We start from the raw sequence: 23976 nt of genomic DNA, 5'->3' as shown, positions 1-23976 counted from the left end.
AAGATTTTTTTTTTTAAGAAAACTCTAAGTGCTTCTTGGCTGTTAATTGATTCATTCCAGTCCTTAAAGAATTCAGTGCTAAGCAAGATTGAACATGCCTATACACCTGCATCAGGTCATGGGTCGATATTAGGGCACTGTTTCCCTTGGTACTAAGTTTCAATGTGGCCCTGCCCCCTTCTGGGCTTTCTGTCATCTCACTGTTCTGTCCTTCTCTTTCAGCAATGGCTCGTTGGGAATGGGCACACGGCAGACCTTTGGCAGAATTGCACCCTCCTAGGGTTCTCGAATTCATTTCATTGCTTAACGTCGTCCACAAATGGTGAGGATTCTTGTTGCCATTGCCTTGTTACCTTTCAAAACAATGCTTTTCACAATCTTCCTTTCCTCCACTTTGCCTCCCATGATACTTTTTTCGAAACAGATTTGATAATAAACTAGCCCTCCCCGGAGGTTTGCTTTAAAGGCAGTTTAGCTGAAATCCCACAACCTTGTCCCGTGTGTGTGTGTGTGTGTACACGCATGCCTTGTAGTGTTCTGCTCCCTGTTTAACACATATTGCTCAAGGACCCACATTTCCCAACTGCTTGCCAAACCTTTCAGCAAGCTTAGCAGCCTGGTCTGTAGAATGTGGGCCTGGCTATTTCTGAATGACAACATTAATTTACATGCTTCACATTTTTTTAAAAAAAGGCTGGCTGTCCTCTAAGATCATGGGAATGTATAGGAACAGAGGAAGCTGTCTTATACTGAGTCAGTATATTGGTCCATCTAGCTCAGTATTGTCTACAATGATTGGCAGCATGGCTCTAGGTTTTCATGGGTTCTGCTCTTTTCAGAGATGCCGGGGGTTGAACCTGGAACCTTTTGAATGCAAAACACATAGTTAGCCACTGAGCTGTAGCTTTTCCATTTCTGGCTTGCTGATAGAACAAAATATTATGATGCATGAATGGTTAATCTGGAGATGGCTGCTTGATCTATCATCTGGTATATGGTGTACTCTGGCTGCCCCCTTACCTACCTGCATACTCACTCATTACTGGACATAAGCCTATGTTGCCTTTTAAAAACTTTGGAATGGCCTAGGCTCACTCACGGTGTTTTTGAGTCTTGATCGCAAAAGGAGCAATGCAATAAAACCTCCATTCCTAATGGTGTAATGGGCAGGGCTTTGGATAGGCATATTCTGCAGGCTGGATCATGGTTGTGTTTTGAAAATAAATGAATAAGAACTGCACTGTATTTGGCACATTAAGGCTGTAGTCCCATACATACTTACATGGGAGGAAGCCCTACCGTGTACAGTGGGGTTTGGAAAAATGGAAATGGACTGCCTTCAAGTCAATTCCGACTTATGGTGACCCTATGAATAGGGTTTTCATGGTAAACGGTATTCAGAGGTGATTTCACCATTGCCTTCCTCTGAGACTGAGAGGCAGTGACTGGCCCAAGGTCACCTAGTGAGCTTCTTGGCTGTGTGGGAATTCAAACTCTGGTCTCCCAGCCTTAACCACTATACCACACTGACACTAACCTCTGAGAAAACATACATTGGACTAGCTGTAGAAATTGTTAATAGTTGGTAAAACGGGGGCCTGTGTTAGCGATAATCATGATGGAAATATGAGCCCAGGGGCATTCCTAACTTGCCACAAAGTTCTTTTTTGTTCCATCTCTAAGCATCCAACATTCCTGCTCTCTTTTACTAGTAGTTGATCTGTATTTTTAAATATCACTGCATACGGCTTGTTCACACATCTCACTTTGGTTTGTAGCAAAATATTTCCGTGGCTTAATGGCTAGAGGCATGCCAGTGAATTCTACTTGGTGATCGTAACTCTTCTACACTCAAGGCAATTTAAACCACTGACATTATTCAATATTTATATGTGAAAGCTGTGAAGAAACACAGTGCTTTTCTTGAGGCAATCATGATTGTTTTGCTGCATTTTCTTCTTCTTGAGGAAAGAACATTTGGCAGTTATGAGATATGAGGCCAGTAACTAGTTAAGACAGGAAGCTAAAAAATGAAGAAATAGCTAGTTGTCTCAGCAGACAGAAGTGTAGAGCAAGTGCACTCAGATCTCTGTTGAGCTCAGTGCTATCTCCTTTGATTTAGAAATGGTCTGGAACTTGAACTGAATAATGAGGTAGCTGGGTTTGCAGATTGCATAAACTGTTTACGATAGAAACATACAATGCAGGTGGTGAATCCCAAGTCTTTTGAGTCCAGTTGACGAGACAGAAGGATGACAGCCTAGTTTCAGTGTATGTTTGGATCACTCTGTTGTCATCATTCCATCTCAAAAATATTATAGAGCTAGAGAGTGTCCAGAAAAAGCACAACTAAAATTACGAAATGATGGCTCATATGAAGACAGACTTAAGAATTTGAGTGTTGGGCGTGGCTTCAACAAAATGTCATGATGGTTACCAACTTCCATGGGTTTTAAAAGGGGCTTAGACAAATTCATGGAGGGTAAAGTTAATAATGGCAGCTGTCTGTTGTCTCCAGTATGACAGGCAGTATGTCTAAATACCAGTTGCTGGGAATCGTGAGCAGGAGGTTTTTGTTGTGCTCATGTCCTGCCTCTGGGCTTCCCATAGGTGTCTCGAGGACCAACTTGAGAACAGAATGCTGGACTAGGTTATCCTTTAGTCTGATCCAACAGGGTTCTTCCTATGTTCTTGTGGTTGGATTAGGGAGAAAAACCTACAGATAGAACACGAAAAAGGTTTCTAAATTATGGAAGGTGCAGAGTGAGTATAATTTTCTTTCTGTTTAATGGATTCACTGAATTTATTGAACTTGGATTTCTCTTTTGGCATGCATTGCCTTAGTGCAGATGGCTGGATTAGATAAATTTATGGAGGGAAGGTTTATTGATGGCTATTAGTCATTATGTGGGGCCTGCAACAAAGTGCTGCAGTGTATCCCCACCCATTAAGAAGAGTGCGCCTATTCAGGAGTCTAGCCAGCCTGGAACAGCAGCCCTGTACTGCTGTTCAGGCCTTGGGGGGGGGAAGTAGGGAAAGAGGACAGCTCCCCCCCAAAAAAATTCCAAGGCCTTCCCCTGCAGTGCCAGATAATGCTAGGGTTCTTGGGTTTCACACAGTCCACCTGCACTGAACCTGAGTATTTTTACAGCTATATGATGGGGGTAGCTTCTGGAGAGAGAGAGAAAAAGGTATCCTTTTGAAACATCCTTATATCATAGCACACATTACCCCAAACCTAATCCTCCCTCTAGTTATAGGCTATTAGGGGCTTTAGCAGGCTAATTTCCCTATCCACTTCTTCCTCACTCACTCCCCCCAGTGTTCTGTTTTCCTGTAATCTCATGGGTCCTGTCAGGCTATTTTATTAGAGTTTGGGGTCCCTCCCTCCCAAAGGAGCCCAGAGTGGGAAACATCAAAGTCTTCAAACAATACAATTTACAGTAAAATATATTTCTGACAATTAAAACCAGCTAAGACCAGTCCCATGTGTTATTAATTTCAAGGTTGCTGTGGCTAATAACTGTCAGCCATCAAATGCCTTGCAGTTTTAAAATGTTTTTGTTTTATCTTACAAACTTACGAATATCTGAAGAATCCTTGAGTAACTGCGTTATTTTTGGGAAGTCCTGTTTTGCTCCCTAGTTGATAGGCACACAACCACCTGAGTTTGCTCTTGTATTTGCCGTGGTAGTGAACAATGGAACCTCTGAGTTCACAGGAGGATTGTTAGGTGCTTGGAACAAACAACGGGAGATAGCCGTCCTTATCACGACCTGCTTATACATTTTCTAAAAGCATCTGATTGCTGACTATGGGACTAGATGGAAATTTGATTTGATTCAGCAAAACTGTTCTTATGTACTTATAGATTTGCAGCTGTGCAGGGCACGGAGAAAGCAAAACATTCCCCTCATTCTCCAGAGTTGGCACCCTAAATTTAGGCAATGTAGGCAAAAACATAGTTTTGCTCATGAAAGAAGGCAGAGAGGTAGAAACAGGGTTGGAGTTATGACCCAAGCTAAAGAATCACTCACTTGAGATGTTCTTCTATCCACACTCATATGCTCCACCCAGGGCATGCTTCACCCAGCTCAAGTTTTTGTATTTCTCGGCAGCAATGAGATGACAACTGCTTTAGGCTGCAGTATACACACTTATGAGGGAGAGAGGACCATTAAACTCAGTGGTCTCCTCTGAGTAGGCATGCATAGGATTGGGCTGTTGGAACTTGCCTATGTTGCTGATGGATAAAATGTGTCAGAATTCCAAGGACCTCTCTAATTTGTTCTTGGGTCCAACAAAGTCCATGTTAAGGTATTGAGCAGCAGCTAAGCATTCAACAGCAACTATCTGACACTTTTCTACTTGTGGTTTGCTGCTGCTCTGAGGACGTCCTTAAGGAAATGATACCAAGCGCCAAATCCATGTCATAGATGTTATTACCTTTCGCAACTTGGGTCTGTTAAGGTCATGTGGCTTTGACAGCAGTTAATCATTACAGATGTTCTTTATTCCATCATAGCTATATAAAACCTGAGCTCCTCCAGTCATAACTGGACTAGTTTGAGTAACTCCACATTGAGTCGCTATGAGATTGAACTCTCAAAGCTCAACTGGAAGGGTCTTCCACAAAACTGAATCCACAATATTGAAAATTGGCAAAGACTACTTCTTTTCAGTAGGCATTTTAAGTGAGTTTTCCTGTTTTTCTTTTAAATGATTTTTATGCAGTATCCCTATTGTTTCCCTCTTGTATGCTGTTTTGAAACTACAGCATTCCATTTCTAAATGATTAAAAATTAAAAACATAAAACAAAATAAAAAAAAACAGTTGGTGTTTCCATCTAACACACATGGGGACCTGTGGGCCTTCAGATGTTGTTGTGGACTCCAGTCCCCATCATCCCTGACCACTAGCCATGCTGGCTGGGGTTGGTGGGAGCTGGAGTCCAACAACATCTGATCACTGGATCCCCCACCCCTGCCATACTAGATGAGTCAGAGACCTGAGGTGTGGGATAGCAACGCTTGATTCTCACCTTGCATAATTTGGGGCAGTGACTGGTTGCTTTTTTAAAAAATCTATACCTTGATTCATTTCTCTCTCTCTCTCTCACTCACACACACACGGTATATCCATGTAAACCAGGAGTGGGGAGCCTTTGGCCCTCCAGATACTGTTGGATTCCAATTCCCATCAGCCCCGGTGAGCATGAGTAAGGATGATGCGAGTTGTAATCCATCTGGAGGGCCACAAGTATTCCATCTCTGATGTAAACCTACTTCTGGGAGCATTTTCTCAACTGCAGCATGTGTCTCTCTAGAATCCCTGGCTTCATAGCCAGTGGATTTAAGCATGTATGGGGCAAACAGTGAGCTACTTTTGCTGTGTTACACTTTTTTCCCTTTGCATGGGCCCTGTGGTAAGTGTATGAAGGAGTTGGGGTAACCTTGCAAATCTGAATAGCTGCAATGTATTTCATGGTAGAAGTCTGTAATGCTATTGGTTTAAAAGACCCCTAATAGGTCATTTGTGTGGTAGCTGTTGTGGGTGCACGATGTCAAAGTTTCTGTTGTAATGTTAATTTGAAGAATATACTGACAACTGTGAGGCCCATGGCGTCTCTTTCCCAGAAGAGAAAACTTTGCAAAATGGGTGTGTGTGCATGATGCTGTCTTGTGCTTCTCTGCTGGCTTCTAGTGGTGTCAACTCAATATACAAGTGCCTGGATATTCTGTGTAACAATGTGGCAGATTTATGTGGCTACAGTGATATCCCTAATCAGCATTTGGTGGCATTAGTTTCAGCATAGCTATATGTGCAGGATAGGCAAGCCATTTCAGAGTCACTCATGCATGGCAGAATTTGCCTGTGTTTGTGTTTCCAATAAAAGATGTCCTCCTTAATTGCATCCTGCAAATTGGGGAGTCTGTTGGCACAGCTGAGAAAGGCTATGTAATTAGCTATGGAAATTTTTAGTCAAGCAAGTTCTAGATCTCACATGCTTACAGAAAAGAAGTACATTTCTTAAACCAAAGGATAAGCACCATTAAATACTTGGTTTATGTTTGGGATAAGTACATTCTTTGCAGCCAAGGAAGGATTGAAACAGAAGGGAACTCTATGCTGAGCTGTACTCTGAGACCCCCACCCATCCACTTCTCTGGCCTATCAGTCACGCTTTGTCTTCTGCCAGATCTTTTACCCCTGGGGCCTTCCAGGGCCCATCAGCTCTAGCTGGCATAGCCAGTGGTAAGGGATGATGGGAATTGCAGTCCAACAGCATCTGGATAGCTCTAAGTTAATCACTCATTTCCTACATGAGGCAGGCCCATACACGAGGCAGTCCCTTTCCCTTTCCCTGATATCATTTAATTTATGGTACAAACAGTGTTCTTCTCCTCATATTAGCCAGCATGCCAGTATTCCTAGTTGAGCATGTCTGTTTGCTTCCTTCTTTTTGATGATGAGAGTACATCACCTATGTTTTGACCTGTGGAGGCCTTGTGTGAACTTGGGTTCTCTGATTAGATTTCTGGGTTCTCTCAGCAGTAGAGGTTAGATAGATGGCTCCTGAAGAGGAGGCACTTTCTGTGGTTGAGTTGTTTGCCCCAATTATGGAGCTCCCACCCAGGGGAGATCTGCCTGGTGCCTTCATTATTAGCCTTTAGACTCTGGGCAAAAAATCTGACTTCTTCACTTCGGCTTTTGGTGGCTCCATCTATTTGCTGGGGGGAGGGCTTTTGTTTCAGGTCAGCTTCTCTGTGCCTTTCAGATTTTTGAGTTGCATTCAGTTAAGTCCTATTCAGAGTGGACTTGGTGAAATGAATGAACCAAATTTAATCATGTCTATTAAGTCAGTGCATCTACATTGAATAGTCTGACTAGGACTAGCATTAAATACCACCCTTTATCCACTGTATTTAAAAATATTACAATTGTATGTTATAGCCATGAGAGTGGCTCTATACTATAGTCAGCATGGATTTTTTGCATTCCACAATTAAACTGAAAATACCCCATGCTATTCTGATGCTTCCCATAAGCTCATTTTAAAACAAAACCTTACAAAACTTATAGTCCTGAACTCAGAAAAACTTGCTTAACAACCCTTTAAATTTTCATGGTGATACACAAAACAGTCAGAGAATTGAGAGTTCAAAGTGTAAAACAAGAGAAAAAATTCCAGACCCCTGTTGGGCATTTTTCTGTCATTGGTCTCATAATTTGTTGAAATTCATTAAAAATCAGCAATGTTCACAGAGTACCTGTAATCCTATACAGACCTGTCTGCATACTCTGAGTTTCATCTTCTGCAGTTTAAAAGTTTAAAAAATGCCTGGCTGATTTTTAATTAATTTAAGAAATTTAGCATTGAACTCAATGATAAGGCCAGGCATGCTCAGTAAGAACCAACTGTCAGTGTTCTAAAAGCCAGACTCACAGCTGCTGGGCTTGCCTAATCAAGGGGCCACACCCACACCAAACCTTTATTTCACTTTAGACAGTTATATCTTCCCCCAAAGAATCATGGGAAGTGTAGTTTGTGAAGGGTGCTGATAGGAGACTCCTATTCCACTGACAGAGCTCTAGTGGTCAGACTGGTTTAACAGTCAGCCACTCTGATTGAAGGTTTGTGAAGGGACCAGGGCTTCTCCTAGCAACTCTCAGCACCCTTCACTAACTACACTTCCCAGGATTCTTTGGGGAAAGCCGTGACTGTCCAAAGTGAAATAATGGTCTGGTGTGGATTTGGCCAGGGACAGCTCTGGTTAAAATTTGGGTGGGAGACTACATGTGCCTGCTATAGAATAAAAAGGTGGGGGAAACACTGAAAAAGAATGATACTGTTCACAATGTTATTCTTTTGGAAAAGGGCTTCCCCTCTGCCCAGTGCCCACCCATTCAGTCTCCTCCCCTCCCCTCCCCCAGGTCAGTTTCACCTCTCCTAATCATGATTACACAGGAGTAAATCTCACTGAACTCAAAAAGCATGCAAATGATCAAACCTGCCCTCCCCCCCTCCCTCCTATCCCCTCCCTCTTGCCCTTCCCCTCCCCATCCCCTTTGAATCCCCTCCTTCCCTTCCCCTCCACCATCCCCCTCCCTATGATCACTTTTACCTATCCTAAGCATGATTGCACTGGAGTAAATCCCATTGAACTCAATAAGCATGCAAATTATCAAACTTGCTCTCCCCTCCTCCTCCCTCCCATCACCTCCCTTTTGCCCCTTCCCTCCCCCTTTCTTCATCCCTTCCCCCTCCCCTTCCTTCTGCTTCCCCCTTCCCTCTACTCTCCCTTCCCCCTCCTCCCCCCCATGGTCAGTTTTAATTATCCTAGCCATGATTGCATGGGAGTAAATCCCACTGAACTCAATAAACATGGAAATGATCAGACCTGCCTTTCCACCTCCTTCCCCTCCTCTCCCTTCCTCCTCCCTCATCCTTCCCTTCCCTCTGGTCAGTTTTACCTATTCTAAGCATGATTGCATGGGAGTAAATCCCACTGAACTCAATAAACATGGAAATGATCAGACCTGCCTTTCCACCTCCTTCCCCTCCTCTCCCTTCCTCCTCCCTCATCCTTCCCTTCCCTCTGGTCAGTTTTACCTATTCTAAGCATGATTGCAAGGGAGTAAATCCCACTGAATTCAAAAAGCATGCAAATGATCAATCCATTCTGAGCAAACTTGCACAGGATCCCATTTCTTACCTCCCGGATTAAAAAGCAGAGGAATTCACTAATAGGCAAAAAACCTTGTGGTTTAAGGATGTACTTATAGCCAACGTATAGGGCAGTACAATATCTCAGAGAGGAGGTCAGGTGTCCTGCTCCCCTGGTGCATTCACTATAGCTGCCTAATTTCTCTGCTTTTTAAAGTTTGATAGAAATATCTGTTGGCTCTAGGTATGTTCTTAAACTGCAAGGCTTTTCGTCTATTCGTGAATTGATGTATTTATGAGATCTTGTTATGCCACTGTCAGTGCCAACTATGGTAGAAAGGAGGGATGTTCATTTTTAACATAAAATGTCTACTTGGAAATAAGTTGAGTCCAACGAAATTTGCACCCTAGTAAGAGTTATATGATTGCAGCCTAAAAGACCCAATGGAAGGAGCAGGAGGGGCACACTCTCTCTGTACCATAAGACTTGAGTCATACTTCAGATTCTAATTTTGGTTCAGCATTGCTCTGGATCTTAGCTAATATGATGACTCTATCTAGCCTTGTTTGTAAATAGATATTTTGTGGCATCCTTGGTGTTTTCTCTAGAAGGGGTAGGCAGTTTGTTCAGCCATGAAGATTTAATAAACATATGTTTTCAGCTGAAGGGTTGAGACTAATGGTGCCCATCCTATGCATGTGTACGTTCCATAGTGTTGAATGGGGCTTACCCTCTGATAAGTGGCTGGGTTTGCACATAGTAAGCCATAGTGTGCATGAGCAGCATGCTTTACTCTTCCCTTCACCCAAGTGGGAAAACCCAGAAAGGGGATAGCTTCACATTACAGCTGAACCTGGTTGGTTCATGATTTGTTTCTCCTTAACAAGCTATACTTGTTAGCCTTAAGACAAAGTTTATTGTTGGCTTATGAATCCTGATTTGTTAGGGAGAAACAAATTGTGATCTTCTAGGTTCAGTGTAATGCTAAACCAGCCTTCCCCAACCTGGTGTCCTCCAGATGTCATTGGACTACAACTTCTACCAAACCCTGCCAGCAGGGCCAGTGATCAGGGATGACAGGCGCTGTAGTCCAACAGCAACTGGAGAGCACCATGTTGGGGAAGGCTGTTACTGTCTCTTTGCTGCTTCCTATATGAGAGTAAGTAATTGGGTTGTATACACACAGCATGCACAATATGGCTTGTCAAGCCAAAGCTCTTTGCTTGTTATGATCAAGTGCTGCCAGTGTGCAGGGGGCATCATAAGTCGCATAATTTTATAGGAGATAATTCTGCTCGTTGTAGTCTTTTGCTATAACGTGGCAGGCACCCAGTCCTATTTAGTACATGGGTGGCACTTAATCTGCAGCAGCTCTTTTCCAAATTGTTACCCCCAAGTGTGATGAAACGACTTGAGTTGCAGCCATATATGGAATTTTAAATCATGACTGAAAGAAGACCCTTAACGAAACTTGGCTTCTTTTTAACTGCCTCCTTGTTACTTTATCATCTTTACTTTGACGTTGTTACACTTTTCACTGCAACAGTGAAGCTTATGATCTTGAGTTGATATTGAAGCTATGATTCTAACAAAAGCCACGATACCACAAGTCTCCTGAAGTGCTGCATTTTTTTTGTTCTGCCCTATAATAAAGGAACATCCGCACACTGAGAGTTGGGTGTTGAGACATATTACAACCCTTGCCTCCCTCCCTTTGCATGCTGGTCTCACATTGGGGGCACTGCAATTCATCCACAGAGAGAGAGAAAGTTCACCCATACTTAATGAGGATCGGTGACCAGCCAATGCTCAGGTCTTTTGGTGTGGCACCGTGCCTACTAAGTGTAACCTTTCTGAGGTACAGCGAGGCCTGAAGATGGCAGGCCACAATATGTTTATAGGTGAAGAGCAGAAAGGCCTTGACTTCTGAGGAGTAGCTGGACATGTTTTAGTACCCTCAGTGCATGGCCGGCACCAGAGAAGGGGGTAGGATTGCAAGACATTCTATAAGAAGTACCTGCACCCTTCACCAGCTCATGCTCAGTGTAAGCTAATATAGTTGTGATATTGACACCAACTCCCTAATACAAAGCTGGAGATATTTCTAGGGGCAGTTGATTGCTGTGGCATCCAAATAGGTTCTGGTATGCCACCAAAGTAATAAAGGAGAGTGCTTTTCAAGAAGCTACCATGAATTAGGAACCGTTTCTGATTATCCTCTATGGGGAAGCTGCCTTGGTTTTGCCAGTGAACCACAAAAGTGCCATAAGTAGTTTGTGAGCAGGCATTAATAGCAATATCTCCCCGTCCCAAGTTCTATGGTCATCAGTGACAACAATGTACTTATTCTATAAGAGTGAAAAAATGAGGCAGTTGCCAGTACCCAGTGGGCCTGCTGCAAAATGCAAATATCTTATGTCAAGAAATAGCTACTGGCAATGGTCTTTAGAAAATCTATAGCTGGCTTTACTTGCGTAGCATAACTGATATCCTTACTTTTGATAGGGCTTTGTCAGAAACCTCAATCCTATATGGGGGGGGAGTTGCATAACTAAGCAATAGGCGATGATTCAGTGTACACAGCAGGTATTGTGGATGGAATGTAGCTTTGCTGATTTCTTTCTGCAGTGTGGGGTATACATTGATTCATGGAGGAAGGGCTGAGCTCAGGTGCAGAGCACATAGCTTAGCATGTAGAAGGTTCCAGGTTTAAGCCCCAGTATCTCTGAGTAGGGCTGGGAGAGGCCACTGTCTGAAGCACTGCTGCCAGTTAGTGTAGCCGAAGCTCTCTGGGCGGTTTATAACAATTAAAAACAAATAAACAAATATACAAATTTAAAAACACTTTAAAAAAACAATATAAAAACGCATGCTAAAATGCCTGGGAGAAGAGGAAAGTCTTGACCTGGTGCTGAAAAGGTAAGAGTGTTGGCGCCAGGTGCACCTTGTCAAAGAAAGCATTCCATAATTTGGGGGCCACCACTGAGAAGGCCCTCTCCCTTGTTGCCATCCTCTGAGCTGATATGAGGTAGATTCCTAAGTTCTTAGCAGAGGATAAGTCCACAGGAAGTTGCTTCTAGCGACAAGCTTCTTTGCTTGCTAAGGTTGAGAACATCTGCCAGTGATGATGGCTGAAGAGTAGCATCAGAAAATGGCACAATAATAGCAGAATCCCCCCTCCCTTAGTCTTCATGTCTGGAACACTCTTGCTTGATTCAAGCACATTCTTCCCAATAAGGATCACTCCTCAATTAGCTGATCACTAACATGCAACCGCTGCATGTTCAAATGCTGTACTCATAGTTTAGTTTGTGCTGCCAGACATTCCTTGTGCAGGCTTATCTCAGGAATTCAGGACCGAATCCCACTTGTACAAGAATATCTGTTAACCTCTCTATTGGAGTAATGCCAAAGACCCCAATGGAATTACAGGTTCTTGATCAAGACTAAATCAGAAATGTCATTTGAAAAATGCTAACATATCCCTTTCTTCCCATTCCTCTTCTTAAAAGTGTTACCATGACATGGTTGCTCTTCATTCAATAAAACAGAACACCGGAGTCTTAGGACTGCTAAGTCCTTCATACACTTGACAAGACCCTCGAGCTAGGATTGCCACCTGTTCTCATTGGCCTTGTTCTTGTCCCTTGAGAGGAACTAATACGCTGACATTTTAGCAGGTGTAACTTTTTCCGGAAGGGAAGTTCTATGGCAGAAAAGTATAACTAACACTATAAATATAGTGACACCGTGTTAGAGGTCTGTGTGCAAGGTCAATAAGAGAGGTCGCGACATTACTGCAAGGATCTATGCAACACTTTTGTTAGGGTTACTGGGAGGGCTTTGGTAGGAGGGGGTCTGGGGGCCCTTTTTCCTTTAGCAGCTGTGCACTAGGAAGGGGGGGAAACAGGTGAAACCCTTCCTGACAATTCAGTGATGGATATCTGTGGGTAAGGGTTTTCCCATCACCCCTGCTGCTATTGAAAGCACAGAAGCCCTGCCAGGAGGGAAAAGTGGCAAACCCGCTTTGTCTCTCAATACGTAACTGCGGTGGGTTGATGACCCAAAGAAAAATGTGAACATACAAAGATCAATTGTTGTTCTGCCTGGGCAAGACACTTAAAAGGTTGCTTGTTTCTTAAAATGAAGGATTCAGTACTTGACATTATTGCTAAACATGTCAGTACTCTGAAAGTATGGTTAGACTACCACATCTATTCTAGCTGTCACCTTGCATTCCCTATTATGAATGAAAAGCAATGTAATCTAAAGGTAGTAGGATGGAATTGGAGCTGAGACATTGAGTTTGAACTGAATGAGATTGGTTTGTCATTTTTTTCCATGATAAACATGCTGTGCCTTTACAGATCTGCATTACAGGCAGAAATGCAGAAGGTGCAGTTTCTCACCTCATTACATCTTTATGAATTTCTTCCCGTCAGGCCATTGTTAAAGACCCAGAGCCTTGATTTGTTGTGATGATGATATGCAACCTCAAAATATTAAGGTGCTGTGCATATCGGCAGTTTGTAGTGAAATTACTCTGCACCTGCTTCAGTCTCTACTCTAGATGCAAACTTTGCAGGATTGGACTAGTTTCTACTGGTGTGTAGGATGGTCATATTTTTCCTGACAGAGTTCTTCTGCTTCTCCCAACCCTCACGGGCATCATGTAGTGATGGTGAAACATCTCTTGAATTTCTGCATGTTTTGTAGCTATTGAAGGCAGAGGAGTACTGCCACCAAAGTGGCAACATACTGCTCTGGTAATCTGGCACCTCTACTGCTGTGCAGAGCTGCACATTACAGGAAAGTGGGTGTGGTATAAGGAAGCAGCCACCGGCTTTAGAGTTTAATGTGAACAGACAGAAGGAAATGGCTCTTTATGTGATGCATTATGAATGCATGGAGTTTGCTGCTACAAGATGTGCTGATGACCATTTGCTTAGATGGCTTTAAAAAAGGATTAGACAAATGCATGGAGGAAAAGTCTGTCAACAGCCATTAGTTACGAGGGATATCTTCAACATCTGGGATGGCTTTGCATACCAATTGCTGGTTATTGCCTTCATGTCCTGTTTGTGGTCTCCCCAGAGGCATCTAGTTGGCCACTGTGGTAAGCAGGATGCTTCCGCTTGACCCAGCAGATCCCTTTTTATAAGAATCCTGGTGGGTTCTTGTTCTGTTAGTGCTCTGGAGCTCTTAAAGCAGGTGTGGGGAACCTCTGGCCCACCAGTTGTTGCTGAATTGCAATTCCCATCATCCCTGGCCATTGATCATGCTTGCTGGGGCTGATGGGAGATGTAGTTCAGCAACATCTGGTGAGCCAAATGTTCTCCGCACCTGTGAAATGTGAACACTGCATCTTGCTTAGATGCTATTTCTCCATACTTGTGTCAAAGGAATAGGATTTAGCAGCCCTGCTTTGTTTGAAGAAACTGGCAGTCATGTTTCCAAAAGTGCATAACCTTTGTATTTTATTGCTACATGTTTTACTACGGAGTAATAATAATCCCCACAAATTAACTATGTGATGATTTGTTATAGTTAGTACAACAGAAACAAAAGGAAACAGCACCAAACAAAAGGCAGGATAGAGAGGCAAGCTCTGGTGCTGGAAGAAGTTTATTAAAAGCTCAACGCGTTTCGGAACTGGTCCTTCGTCAGGAGCTGTGAGGAGCTGTTCATCTTTCCTTTGTCAGGCAATGCCCATACATATGCAGTGTGGGCCTGTTTTAGAGAATGTGCATTGCCTGACAAAGGAAAGATAAACAGCTCCTCACAGCTCCTGACGAAGGACCAGTTCCGAAACGCGTTGAGCTTTTAATAAACTTCTTCCAGCACCAGAGCTTGCCTCTGTATCCTGCTCCTAGTTAGTATAACCTCAACATTCTTAATGGTATTTTGCTAGTGTTGTTGTTTCTACTAGCTTTGGCCTTGTGACTTGAACAGCAGCTTGACACAAACAATTTGAGCAAATGAAGCTTTTCCCATCGTGATATCCTCACACCAGGAAAAAGTTTCAGCTGCATGTTGGGAGCCAGTAGAGGAGAGTTGGCAGCACTATAAACTGGTGTGTGCTGGTGTTTGAGGGACGGGGATGCTCAGGTCCTTTTACAAGGGATTCTTGTGCCTCCTCTGAATACTATAAAAAGGACATGGTGGACTGCCTTCAAGTCAGTTCCGACATATGGCGACCCTATGAATAGGGTTTTCATGGTAAGCGGTATTCAGAAGGAGGTTACCACTGCCTTCCTCTGAGGCTGCGAGGCAGTGACTGGCCCAGGGTCACCCAGTGAGCTTCATGGCTGTGTGGGGATTTGAACCCCGGTCTCTCAGGTCGTAGTCCGACACTCTAACCACTATGCCACACTGGCTCTCTTTGAACACCATAAAGTACTCTGTAAATGCCCCGTAACGTTGCAATGGAGCTTAAGAGTCCTTGGAAAAACAGTGGGATAAAAATTAAGATAATAATAATAATAATTAGAATTGCTCAGGAAAAAATGTGAAGCAGGCCAAGCAACTCCTTGGGATGTTCATTTCTCCTTGGAAATGCTTATCTTGCTTCTAGGAGAAGCCACCAGGCAGGGAACACATAAGTGAGCCATACAGACATGCAGATGAAGGCACCTCTCTCCAACAAACCTTTGTAATGTACTAGAAATCTTGTATAGTAGAAATGCAAACAGCCTCTGCATGAAGAGCCTAAGAGAACCAAAGTGCATTCTTGTCATTCTTTTATTAGAAGAATCTCAATTTATAGCTCTTTCCACCCACCCCCATTTCACTAGTAAAGAATTCTTGTCTGTTAATTTTGGTGAGCCTGTTCAATTGAAGGGTGAGAACCTGGTACTGCATGATAACAAATGGAACAAAAAGATACCACACTTATTTTTCTTTTTAAAGATGACATGCTCTTTTTGGCTTGGAACTCATGACCATAATGCAAATCCATCTAGCAAAATAAAGCTCTGTTAAAATTATGGATTGACATGGGCAGCCTCTCACACTTATTCTCTCAGCTTGCTTGGATAGCAAAAGTCTGGTATCACTTTTGGGATATACCTAGATGGGAGTTCAAGCTAGAGGCCAGCCAACTGCTGCTGGTTGGGATTATGGGGACATTTTTGTGAGACTGAGGGCGTACATTGCTACATATGGAAAGAAGCATTGTTTAGGCTGCATAGGATCTCGCCAACATAGTGCTTTAAGTTAAAGCTATCACCTTCAGTCATCCTTAGGTGTGTTTCTTCAACTTACTGATGCTCTTTGTAAGATTTGTGGTGGTCCAGGCCTTCAAAAATGTGATCCCCTACCTGCTATCTAAATGACACAGTCCTGGAAAAACTGCACACCCACTGGTGACTGTCTCTCTCCATGGCAGAAGTCTTTCCAGCTATTATGATTGCAGTCTTCATCTCGCCTCCAGTCACCAACTCTAGCCAGATGCCACCTTGTGCAGGATAAGCTCAGAGGCACCTTTGTGAAATGAATTATTTCACACCATTCATAAGGCCAGGTAATACTAATGAATTGTGCAGAGTGACTCCTGGGTGTGATTTTTGTGACCTCTCATTTTATTTTATTTTCTGAGTGCCCAAGAACTGGTCCTGTCCAGAGGGCTTACAATGTGTAACTCAACAGAGGAGACAACAGAGGGAAAGAGAAGAAAGTGGAGGCAGGGATGGTGAACAGTAGAGGTGTGCACCGAATACAAGATTCAGTTCTGATCCCAGTTTGGTGCTTTGGAAAACAACTTTCCTTGACCTAAAGTGCATCTTTAGTGTAATTGGTCAGAAAATAGCAGACATGAGAGATACGCCTCTAAGTAAGAAAACATGCTAAATTGCAGACAAATCAAATCAGTGGTTTTTGTGCTCCATCTTAAAAATTGATTTGAGGGGTGAGGAAAACTTCAACTCATGATTCACCTGAAGCTGCTGCACACCCCTAGTAAACAGGAAAATAAGTTGTGTTATTTCAGTTAACGTGTACTCAAGCTTATTACACTGGCACATGGAGACTGTGGAACATCATGAATATGGATTGTGTAAAGGGTTTGGGTGTATGATTTATTTGGGAGGGCTTGCAATCTTGAATGTGTCCGTTTCAAGACTGGATTATTGGGGGATAAACCACATATACATGTCATCCATAAAATGCATTTCTGTTGGCATCTGCTTTAATAAGCAAGGCAGGGGCTGCAAGTTTACAGTGAAGAATAAGAAGCTGCTTAATCCTGAGTCAAACCAATGGTCCATCTAGCCTAGTACTGTTGATACTGCCTAGTAGTTGCTCTCTGGGGTTTCAGACCAGAGGTCTCTTTCCAGTCCTACCTGGAGATGCTGGGGTTGAACCTGGGACTTCTTGCATGTAAAACATGCCCTTTGCCACTGAGCTATGGCTTTTCCCTTAATGTTCCATGAAGGGGGTGGAGAGAGATCCGTAGGGGGACTGGCAACCTTAACATCTGGCTAAAACAGTGACAAAGGAGCAGGCCTAGTTGGCCTTTTAAGGCAAAGGCTTGATCTGGTGAAGAAAATGTCATTTTTTATATCATTTTTTATCTCATTCTGAATAGCTCAGCTGCAGGATTCTGTTTTCTTTCCTTCTAGATACTGTTACATTTGTTTTAGTGCTCACCCTCAAAAAAAAAAAAAAAGTTTAGGCTACCTAATGTAGTTTATGCCAGTTCTTCTTATTTATTTTCATTTCTCATGTAACATTCTACCCATTGTTACTAGACCACTGATATCTACATCACCCTAAGCATACTGCATTCCTTCTGCTTACTGTTGCCTCGCTGTACGTCATTTATCTTATCAACATGTCTCTTCTTTATATCTTTTGAGGCCAATTTGTTTGCTCTGACAGTCTTATTGTTCTGTCTCTCAAGATTTGGACAAAGTTTTTCTTTTGCCATCATGTGCTGCGTCAGTTGGCACGCTGGTGTACGTCAACTGAAGCGATTTGCTCTGCAGGTCAAGCTCGTAATTAGCCTGATATTTTTAGTATATTTTGAAATTAGAACTTTGTGTTCATGAAATTAATAAAAAGAATCTGGCTTTAAATGACTAACAGACTCATCCCCCTAATCCTTATACCTTATTACCGGGGTGGGTCTCCAGCCTCTCTTTCATGGCCCTCTGGACTTCCTAGGCCTCACCCCTAATTGACCCTGCTCTACATCCTCCATACATGCATTTGCCTGGATCAAATGTGTCCTTGAACTATGATAACACCTCCTGCTTACTTGGATGCAGGAAGGAGAGAGGTGTGTGTAGAAATCTCTGACTTTTGTGTGGCTGGAATGTAGTGTACTGTAATAAAGGTAAGTGTCAGAGCCAGTGTTTTTTCTGTGATGGTACTCCCTGGTATGGAGTACCGCCACCTTTTTTGTTGTTGCTGCCGCCGCCCATTGCAACCATTTTGTGCTGGCACCGACGGCAGTTTATCAAGATGTGAGCAGTGGAGGCTGGTGGCTCTGATATCAGTAGGACAGTGAATCTATTCTGGGTTTTGGTCTGAACTTTCAAGGAGCTCCAGCACTTTGGACAGCTCTTTTAAAGTTCCGAATGAAACCACCACCCTCCACTGGATATGAGTACCAGCACCTGATTTCTTTTTTCTTTTTAGACAAAGAAGGCTCTAGTTGCACCCATTGCTCGACCTACTTTGGCATGTCACTCCACCTGCCGCTGGCAGGTGGGCCCTGGACAGTCGTCCATGAGGATATGTGACCCTTGGACTAGAAAAAAAGGTTTCCTGTCCCTCTTTCATTATAACTTAGCCAAAGCATGTGTCACTGAAATAATCACATATTCGCCTCACCTTGTAGTGGTGAGTGGGCTTGCGTGTTCCACCGAACCCTATGAGCGATGCTGCCAGGAGTCGTGTACTCCCAGCAGGGTCACTCATGGCGGTAGGTCAAGGGAGAGGAACCAGACAAAGAACGATCCAAGAAAGTCCTCAATGGCAGAACAGGCGGAGGATAACAATGTGTATGTTACAACGGCTGTGAAGGCAGATGAAGGCTGCAGCAGATAAAAGACTTCCAATCGTCGTGGTATCCATGCCATTGGATCAAAGCCTTTTTCTGTCAAGATTGTGTGTTGATCGTCGTGCACCGATCTCCCCACATAAAACAAGTTCACGCACAGGCGCCTTCCAACCAAATTATCTTGGAAGACAATCTTACTCGGCCTCGAGTGATCGCCAACCCTTTCCAGAGTTCCCTTGGACAAGGGATTTATTTTTAAACTACTCTAGGAATTGTAGCTCTCTGAAGGGAATGGGGTCTCCTAGCAACTCTTCGCACCCCTAACAGACTACGGTTCCCAATATTATTTGGGGGAAGCCATGACTGTTTAAAGTGGCATGATACTGCTTTAAATGTATACTGTAGTTGGGGCTTTATACTAAGTCAGACAATTGTCCCACCGAGGTCAGTACTGTTGGTTGAGGCTTTTTGAGATCTGCAGCAAATGTCTTCCCCAGCTCTGCTGTCTCCAGGCCTTACTTTAACCAGATTTACTAGGGAATGAAATCAAGGCCTATAGGTGCTGTTCCATGCCAAGCTTATCAATGGGGGAAATTAGCTATCCCTGTGAGTAAACTACTTGGAGCTGCGGGTGTCATTCTGCACTGTAGTGCTGTTCCTTTGATATCCTACGGCGTTTATTTATTAGTTGCTTGCATTAGTGACACTTGAACAGCTCTTACCTGTCTGGGGCTACGGTGTTAAAAGCTCGTACCATGATAAAGGGCTTGAAGGAACCTGTAGTGTGTCTCATTTTTATCCCACTTTTTTTTATTCTAAAGGTTCTCAGAGATAAGTAGGCATTTAAAACCCTTTGTCTGAGTTTCTCATTAGACCAGACAAGCCATCTCCAAAATGTTATATTCCTCTCCTCTAGTTTTATTCAAAATGTGGTCATTTTGTTTGTCTGTACGCTGAGTCAAGGCTTCCTCCCCTGCTGTCGGATTCAGTTGCAACCCTGTAGGTGGGGCAGATCATGTGGATTTTTTTCATAAAATTGGCTCCCTGCCTAAGGATGTCGACACTGTAGGAAGCCCCATGCAATCTGCCCCACCCACATGGTTGCTTCACTCTTGCACAGCACCCCCCACCCCTGTTGTGTGGCATCACATCATGGATAAATGACTCCCACCCAGCTGTGGGTGAAGCATGTCCCGATCCTTTCTGAAGGCACTGCATCTCAAGGCTTTTTTTTAAAAAAAATCCTTCCAGACCCCCCCCCCCCACACACACACATGCATGTGCTCCAGCATTTGACTATGCAATACCGGTAAAGCAAACATTCCTGTTCCATAAAAAGTGAATCCACTGGAAGGCTTGGATTCCATCAAGGGAAATTGGACACTCTGAATACATGGAAGAAGCAGCACTGTGCCCTATCTGGGTATAGCTACTATCATTTGGTGGAAAGCTCAGCAGTAGAACACATATCTTGCACGCAGAAGGGCCCAGGTACGGTCCCCACAACTCCAGGCAGGACTGGGGGAAAGTCCCTATCTGAAACCCTTGAAAGCCCTTGGCACTCAGTAAGGTCTAGACTGAGCTAGATGGACTGATGCTTTTACTTGGTACGAGACCGTTTTGCATGTTTCTGCCCTCCACAGTGTGGTGAAATAGCTTCACTGCTGTCAGAAGTCTCAGATATGCTATCATATGTGATATTTTCTTAATTGAATGGGGAAATATTCCTCTGCTTTGGACACATTATTGGAAAGTGGGGATTGTTAGAGTGAATTACATTTGTTCTTGGTGGTGTCTGAATTGGGTTCCATTAATTTAGGTTTAAGCTGTTCTCCTGTGATAGACAGTCTGCTCTGATTAATGGTTCTAGATGAAATTCTAAGGGAGAAGGATGTACCTGTGGGAGTTGAGATTTAGTCAGGATACTGGAATGACAGCTGGTCCTTACTTTTGTAAAATTAGGGCAACATTCTAGGCGCACTGGATTGGGAAAAAAACTCACTGAAACCAAATAATGGCACATAAAGCAGAAACCTTTGCGACTCATTTCAGGCTGATCAAGATCAGCGAATGACCAATATTCTCTCCATGGTTTTGATCTGATCCTGTGAATGTACTCTACTAGTCTTCCTTTTCCTACTGCTACATATTTGCAGTACGGCTTTTGAGCAGTTGGTTAACTTCTTTCAGCTTCACGATCCCTAGCCGTAAAATTGAAATATACTTTTCATTGGAATTTGCCTCCAAGTAAATGTCCTTGAGAGTACAGCCTAAACATTACTATGCTTTTTTTTAATACACAAAGCATTTATTGAAAAGAACAGAAGGATATTGGGGATATCCAGGAGTTCTATTTGCAGAAGTTTACATTGAAGTTGGAAGGGCGGGGGAGGGGGGAGAGATGGTCACAGTAAACATTAACAAAATGTGTTAGTTTTAAAGGGGTTTAATAATTTTTTGGCTTAGGAAAGCAATAGCTATTGCCAAAATGTTTCTTGAAAGCTGTGTTTCTGAATAAATTCCAGGGCTATTTGCAAGTTTCTGTGGTTCCTGGACGTAATAGTAGTAAGAGCTGAAGCAACGGAAAGGCTGTCTCTTTGCATGTGCAAGTCAAGTCCTCTTCTTGCATGGCCTGCTAAGTTTCAAGGAGCTATAAATAGGTAGAACTGATCCACTGAGTTCAGCTAACTCTGCTGTCTCACCTTTTACGCCAGCAGGAGTAAACTCTGCTATATAGATTTTTTTAAAAAAGAAGCCCGCAGTGAAGCAGTGCTGTTGTGGTATTTTGAGGGTTCATTGTAGTGTTTGTGTTGCAAGGACACTTGCCCACCCATGAGGCATGCAAATAGCTCAGCTCTGACTCAGACATCAAGGATGGCCTTTTGACTGAGCTCATGTTATAAGTCTCCTGACTTTTGACAGCTGTGGTCCAAGTGCTTTTCCTCAGCTTCCAAATGGGAACAGGACTGTCACTTCACAACATCTGATTATTTCAACTTTTTTGCAGCCCACTTTATTTTCCCCACTGGGGATTGCACAGCTGCCACTCTAAACCCTCTTGCCCAGTGTAATGCAGCAAAGTGCTCCCACTGTGGAAGAAATTGCAATTCTTCAGCACCTCCAGCCAGTGAGAAGGTCAGTTTCTTGGAACTTGATTTGGGTCCAGCAAATGCAACTCTTGCAGACGAAGTGCTGTGATCACAGATTACACTTGTGTCATGGGCATCAAATGAATGGTGCCTATTGCATCACAATTACTAACCTGGGCTCTTTCTGGGAGGAAGGGTGGGATATAAATATAATAAATAAAATAATAACAAATGGACCATGACAAAATAGAAGTGGTGAACCTTGGGGCTGAGGACCAAATGCAGCTCTTCGCGCCTCTCCCTCTGGCCCTTGGAGCTCTTCCCAGGCTGCACCCCTGGGTTGCAACCTTGAGTGTCTCTGTCTGACTGGGGTGTCTCTTTGAACTCTGATAATGCCTCTTGCTTGCCAGATGGAGGGCAGAGAAGGGTGCATGAGTATGTGTTGAAACTAGCCTACTGGACCCAGGCAAAATCTACATTGGTTGTCCCACCTGCCTTTGCCTCTGGGCACACCCACCACTGGCATTTGGCCCTCATAGGGTTGCCTTGAAGGGAATGCGGCCCTTGGGCTAAAAAAGGTTCCCCACCCTGATGTCCTTTCTCAGCCTGCCTACTTCAGTTTGAGTGTCATTTCAAACCGTTGTTTCCTTTATCACTTTTTGCCTTTTTATATTCTTGTTTGAATCCTGCATCCTCCCTCACCTTAGCGCTGGAGTGCAGACGTCTAGCAAAGTCAAAAAGCCTCACTATCCCCCAACAGGAAGGCTAGCTTTTGCCCCCTTTCATGTAGTTTGTACAAGTGTTGTGCTGACCGATAAAGGTGGCTAATTTTGTCTGGAAAGGCCTTTAAATAGATTTTGAAAGGGCCTTGTGTTAAGAGATGTTAGTGGGTTCATCAGTGGGTGGTGCAAGAGACTTGGGTTAAATTACAATTTGATTATAACCTTGTGAGTTTGCCATTTCTCAGCCTCAGTTTTATCATCGCGCTATTTATTGCTATTGTTATATTACTTATTCAGAGGTATCCAGAAACGATGGAGAACCAGCTTTCTCACTCAGCAGGTGCCGACACCCATCATTTTGCACCAGCCCCTTCACCAGTTTTGAATAGTATGATCAGTAGTTCGCTTCTTAAAAAAACCCGAAACTCTTTGCCATCTAATCATATGTGACAGCTTGCCACCATGCCTTCATTAGTGCTAATGCTGCTCTCATTTGCCAAGCCTGAGTACCAATTGCACACCCTCTAATCCCCCTCTCAATGTGCCACTGCTGGGCTTCCAAAATTTCCAGTTGTTCTCATGGGTGAAAACAACCCCCTGCAATTCTGCAAGCCTCAATATTCCTGTTGTCTAAATCTGCTTATTTTCCACCAACCCAAAGCTGGCAAATCACTGATGACAACTCTGCATGCTTCTCAACAGCTTTGTTGCAAATTTAAGCCAACTGGGTAAGAGGCCATTGCTCTGGCATGCATTAGCTATCACGAATCTTGAAGGTGGTTCAGGCGTTTCTGCAAAAGTGTGGTGGAGTGTTGCAGGCCCCAGAACCTTATGTTTGGCAGCTCTATGCCATAAATAGTAAGGATCCCTTGCTGGTAGCCAGCTATACAAAGCTCTTGTGTTGGAGGTTCTCCATGTGGACAACCTTCATTCTCCACAGCAGATGGATACTAGAATCTTTCTAGATAAGTGCTGAGTTGAACGCGCCAGCTGCCTTTTTAGCTCCAGTCTGCAAGTGACATGTTGCTTTATGCTGAGGCCTACTGTGGGGAAGAAAAGGGTGTAGCATCAATTAGTTTTATTTGTCTCAGCCATGAATTGCCAGTATTTCCAAACAGGTTTAATGTGTACAATACTGAGTGACAAGAAAACTCTGGATGTGATAGAAAGGGGGCTATTGATAACTGCTTTATTATTAGGTCCTGGGAGGACTGTGAACCAGTCAGTAAGCAGTGATCTCTCTGTTGTACTTTCTATGCTTATCCTCTGAAAATCAGGTGAGAAGCACTGGAGATTTGGTTGAACAAACTGCCACAAAGTTTGGTCTGCTGCCCCCCCCAAACCCATGGCACTTAGAAAACTGTGAGGAAGCTCTTCCTTGTATGCCTGAGTCTGAATTTAAAAGGGGGTGCCATCATTCTAGGAAGAATTGGTTACTTTATTAAGAAGAAACATGTGTCACTAACAGCTGTATCTGAAAGTGATTACTCCC

The 23976-nt window shown here is 43.4% G+C and overlaps 1 protein-coding gene across 2 annotated transcripts in view; it reads left to right on the top strand.

The window, feature by feature from the left end:
- Window positions 1-23976, top strand: part of PMP22 (peripheral myelin protein 22) — a 36829-nt gene that overhangs the window by 4410 nt on the left and 8443 nt on the right. For both annotated transcript variants that reach the window (XM_061616477.1, XM_061616476.1), the window contains exon 3: window positions 223-322. In XM_061616477.1, the coding sequence (XP_061472461.1) occupies window positions 223-322 (100 nt within the window). The remainder of the gene's footprint in view (window positions 1-222; window positions 323-23976) is intronic.

This window comes from Rhineura floridana, chromosome 3 (genome assembly GCF_030035675.1).
Source record: "Rhineura floridana isolate rRhiFlo1 chromosome 3, rRhiFlo1.hap2, whole genome shotgun sequence".
Taxonomy (NCBI): domain Eukaryota; kingdom Metazoa; phylum Chordata; class Lepidosauria; order Squamata; family Rhineuridae; genus Rhineura; species Rhineura floridana.
The sequence above is the reverse complement of the archived record's forward strand: the minus strand, read 5'-3'. Positions and strand labels throughout refer to the sequence as shown.